The sequence below is a fragment of the Adiantum capillus-veneris genome, chromosome 18 (assembly GCF_014529385.1).
Source record: "Adiantum capillus-veneris isolate H3 chromosome 18, ASM1452938v2, whole genome shotgun sequence".
Lineage (NCBI taxonomy): Eukaryota > Viridiplantae > Streptophyta > Polypodiopsida > Polypodiales > Pteridaceae > Adiantum > Adiantum capillus-veneris.
Genome location: NC_140948.1, coordinates 137,176,646 through 137,181,085, shown reverse-complemented (window position 1 = coordinate 137,181,085; position 4,440 = coordinate 137,176,646). Strand labels below are relative to the sequence as shown.

General features: G+C 45.5%; 1 protein-coding gene across 1 annotated transcript; it reads right to left on the bottom strand.

Moving 5' to 3' along the window:
• Nucleotides 1–627: 627 nt before the first annotated feature.
• Nucleotides 628–4,171, bottom strand: LOC147436494 (uncharacterized). The gene has a single exon (XM_086488175.1). The coding sequence runs from the start codon at nt 3,083–3,085 to the stop codon at nt 1,532–1,534; it is 1,554 nt and encodes a 517-aa protein (XP_086344301.1). The 5' UTR covers nt 3,086–4,171; the 3' UTR covers nt 628–1,531.
• Between the last annotated feature and the right edge of the window lie 269 nt (nt 4,172–4,440).

The window sequence follows — 4,440 nt, the reverse complement described above, 5'->3', positions numbered from 1 at the left end:
TAAGATGCTAGGAGCAGGGATGCGCTGACTATGAGTAGGCCCTTGAGCTCAAATGGCATGGGTTGCTAGAGGCTAGATGATGGAGAGCGTGAGATGCAAGTGTAGAAGAAGAGCTCTCTCTCTCTCTCTCTCTCTCTCACACACACACACACACACACACACACACACACACACACACACACACATACACACATTTACTTTTTTTTGTAAATCACACACACACACACACACACACATACACACATTTACTTTTTTTTGTAAATCACACACACACACACACACACACACACACAATATGTGTGACTTGAAGATTTCTCTACTGTGTAATGTCGTAGCTAAGGGCAAAGGTTTCTCTACTGGTGAAGTCATAGTTGGATTTGCCAGGGCGAGGCAAAACATGTGCTCGTAAAACCTGCGACAGCTATTGAATTTATGAAATGCTGGTTAAGGCCACCATGAGAATCTGAGAAAGGTTGGGGTGTAGTATACGTAGGTGGACTAGGAGCACAGTGTCGGGGTAATATTGTTCAGGAGTTGAGCCGGGTCAGCACTGGGCTGCTCGTTATGGAAAACGGTGAGAGAAAGATGCACATCTCAAGAGAATATAGCACAAAAGAACACCTTGAATTGAATTACTTAAATAACTAAAATCTGAATACAAAAATAAAAACTTGATCACAATAGGCAACAAGTGCTCTTGAACTCGCCGAGACTATGAGCGGAAGTGCAAATGCTCTGTATGGCCTCAATGCCCTTCCCTTTCTCTTCCCGACCACTTTCACATGCACTCACTTTGCCGTCGCTTGCTTCAGTCTTCTTTTATCTCAAAAAGAAAACTTGTGAAAACTGCTCGTAAAGCACCTTTTTTCTTACGTCTTTTGACTCCTGCTACTGATCGTTCACTTTGTTTGTAGTCCCGATCCCGAAGTACATCAGAAGTTTCAAAGTATTGCGTCTCTTCACAGCTCAATAGCTTATCCCCATGGGGCTCTCTTTTCCCGCCTACTTACTCCTGCACTCGGTCTTCCTCTTGTAGTAATCGAGGGCACTCTCCCTTAACCCTTGCAGCCCTCCAACTCTGTAGATGAGGCTCTTGGCCAGAAAAAAAAACACTACGTGCTGCTCCACTCTTCTCTTTAAATTCATTATTATAGCACTGTTTTTACCATCTTCCCTTTAACACTGCTTGTTGGCTCTTTTCTCTATCTCTGCTTGTTGCTCGACTGTCTCCTCTTTGAAGCTGCTCGTCAACTTTTCTTCTCCCTTATAGTGAACCAGAATCATAGGCTTATCACCAGGCCCAACAATTACCATGAATTAAGGCTACTCTGTATGAAATTGCTTTTCTTCTCTAGACGGAGGCTCGGCCCTTCTCCGATCCACGCTGCTGTCGACGCGCCCCTCGACCTCCCTACTCATAATGCTCGATGGCTGTGGCTCCTTGCTGCTTGACGACGACCCTCTCCTCCTCGCGTGCTTTCTGTGTGACTGCCCTCTCTGCAGTCGACGACTTCTCTCCTGGCTACCTTGTCTACTCCTGCCAGGCTCCCGGCTCACGGCCCTCCGCAGTCCACGACCTTCTGCTTTTCTTCTGGCGGCTTGTCCCCGGCTCTCTGACGGACCTGTTTCTGCAATTGACCCCCTGCTTTATACTCTTTCCCTGCACGCCTTCCTCCGCCAGCTGGTTGACGACGTCAACTCCTTGCTTTTTGACTTTTGATGCCTCTTCCATAACCACTTCAGGTGTAGGAACTGCTTTAGAACTTGCCCCTTCTTCCTTCTTGCCGCTAGTCCTCGTAGCTCGTTTTGATGAGTCCACAATGTCTTCATCTCTCTTGAGCTTCTCTTCCACCATAGCTTCATTAGCCTGAGATTTTGCAAGAAAGGCATACACAAAAAGAGAATCTATAGGATCTGACCACCCCGTAGTTTGTCGAATGTAATTCCCAGCTTGACTTAATGTGTCACGAGTTATTTTACCTTTGTCAGCTGTCCTCAAAGAATATGGCCATAGATTCCCTTTAGCCTTGGTACTTTCTTCATCCTCCGCACTGCATACCTGTAATCCATAAGTTGTTGCATCAACCCTAGAGGCATTGTGCTGCATCTCCTTAACCAGCTTCTTCATACCGCCCTTCCCATAGTTAAAATGTAGACGTTCACCAGTTTCTTTAAGATGCAGCTTGCCGTCCTTCCAAAAAACTGTGTTCTTCTTATAAGCTTCATTAAAATCATCACAATTTTTGCGTATATGATCTAAGCTATCACACCACATGCATCCTTTATCCCAGTCTTGTTGTGGAGGACGTTGTCTGGGTTCTGAAGACGATCCACTTGTACTCAAACCATCAAGTTTAACAGCTTTCAAATTCAAATTCAACTCTTGTATACCTTTTACCAGCTCATCAAGGACTGGCTCTTCCAGCTTGGGCTTCGGCTTCTCCACTAGGTCCTCTTCGAGCACTTCCATAGGATCAGCCACTATGAACTTGTCCACCCTCTTTTGTCGCTTTACAATCATATTAACAGCTTCTGTAACCAGTTTCCAATTAGAAGTTAAGCCCAACTCACCAGATGGATCCTCGAGCAGGTGTACCAAGCTCTTCTGAAGGTGCGAATCTGCTACTTGAATAAATAGCTCGACCTTTTCCGGTTGCATTGTTTTCTTCCCAGCAGTAGATAACTGTTGAAATTTCTTTTCAAAAGCTCGTAGCAATTCTCTCGCAGATAAACCTTTATCCTTTTGTTGTATCCATTTCATAAAGCTTTGCTTGGTAACCCGTTGAGAATCTTCGAGAAAATACTCTTCTTGTAAAGCCTTCTTAAACTCCTGCCAATTTGCACCATGTGTTACCCAAATTTCTTCAATTCGAGCCCTAAGCTCAGGAGCCGTAATTAAGTGAAAACCTTCCACTGATTCATGATCATTAACTCCATAATCCTCCATAGATTGTTCATAAGCAGTACAAAATTTTGAAATATCACGACCTTCAAATCTTTGAAGCTTTTCAGTTACTGTATACCTCGCTTGACGAATACGTTCACTTTGTTGGTACTGCTGTTGAAAAGCCTGTTGCTGCTGCATATAGGCTGCGAACTACTGCATCATCTGTTGCATTGCTACTTCCTGTGGTGTCAACATCTTCTGCTACCAAGTCCCACCCCGACTCGCTTTTGCGTCGGGTTCACCAAAGATGTCGGAAAAAAATTGTTCACAAGTTGAGCCGGGTCAGCACCGGGCTGCTCGCTGTGGGAAACGGTGAGAGAAAGATGAACATCTCAAGAGAATATAGCACAAAATAACACCTTGAATTGAATTACTTAAATGAACTAAAATCTGAATACAAAAAAGTAACTTGATTCCAATAGGCAACAAGTGCTCTTGAACTCGCCGAGGCTATGAGCGGAAGTGCAAATGCCAAATCTGTATGGCCTCAATGCCCTTCCCTTGCTCTTTCCGACCACCTTCTGCACGTGCACTCACTTTGCCCTCGGTTGCTCTGCCTGATCTCTGACGATCTCAAGGTCCTCTAAGTCCTCGAGACCTTCAACCTTCTTTAGTGGGTGTTGTAACACTGCCTTTTGGTCACCCTCTGCAGAATCCCTCAATAGCCTTTGATGTCAACTCCTTGATAAGTTTGACAAGCGAACATAACTCGAGGTTGTGAAGTTTTCATCAAATTATGTCAATCATTATTGAGATAAGAATCAATGTTATCACGATCTTTCAGCCAGCCAAACTTCACTCACTCAACTGCCACCAGCACAGGCCTGCTACAGCGTCATCAACTCCTCTCGTTTTTCCTGCTTGTATTCGCCTTCTGCAGTTCCCCTCCTCCTGCTCGTATTTGGCTTCTGCAGTTCACCTCCTCCAACTCGTATTCGGCTTCTGCAGTTCACCTCCTCCAGCTCGTTTTCTTGGCGCTCATTGGCGGCTCAACCCGGCCTGTGCTGCCTTTCTTCTGCTCTCGTTTGTCGGCCCCACCAAGGCTCTCCTGCTCGACTAAAGCAACCCCGACGGTTTTTCCCCCAGAAACTGCACGACCTGCCGCCCTGGTCTCGTTTTCTTTGCTCAACGGCGGCTCTCTCCTGCTTGCTTGTCGGCGATGGCTTCAAGCCCTGTAGCTCCCTCGACGACTTGAGTACGCCTTGCTTTTTTTTTTCCTCTCCCGATGGCGCTCGCTTTGTCTGCCGTTTTTTGCTCGCCACCGTTTTTGCCTTTTTTATTGACGGTGCTTTTTATTTCTTGCTTAACTTCCTATTGATAGTCTGCTTTTTCCAAGTGGCGATTCACACACACCTCATAGCCTGAACTTTTCACCATATTGGCATACACTAAAACCAAGGCACTGTTGAGCACTGTAGCTTCCTCACCGCCTCCATAATAATAACCATCATCTGGTTTTTATATTGACAAGGTAATGCCAAAGCCTTCTTTAT

Bases quoted from the DNA above. Each gene is read 5' to 3' on its own strand.
- LOC147436494 (XM_086488175.1), bottom strand. From the start codon at position 3,085: ATGCAGCAGCAACAGGCTTTTCAACAGCAGTACCAACAAAGTGAACGT.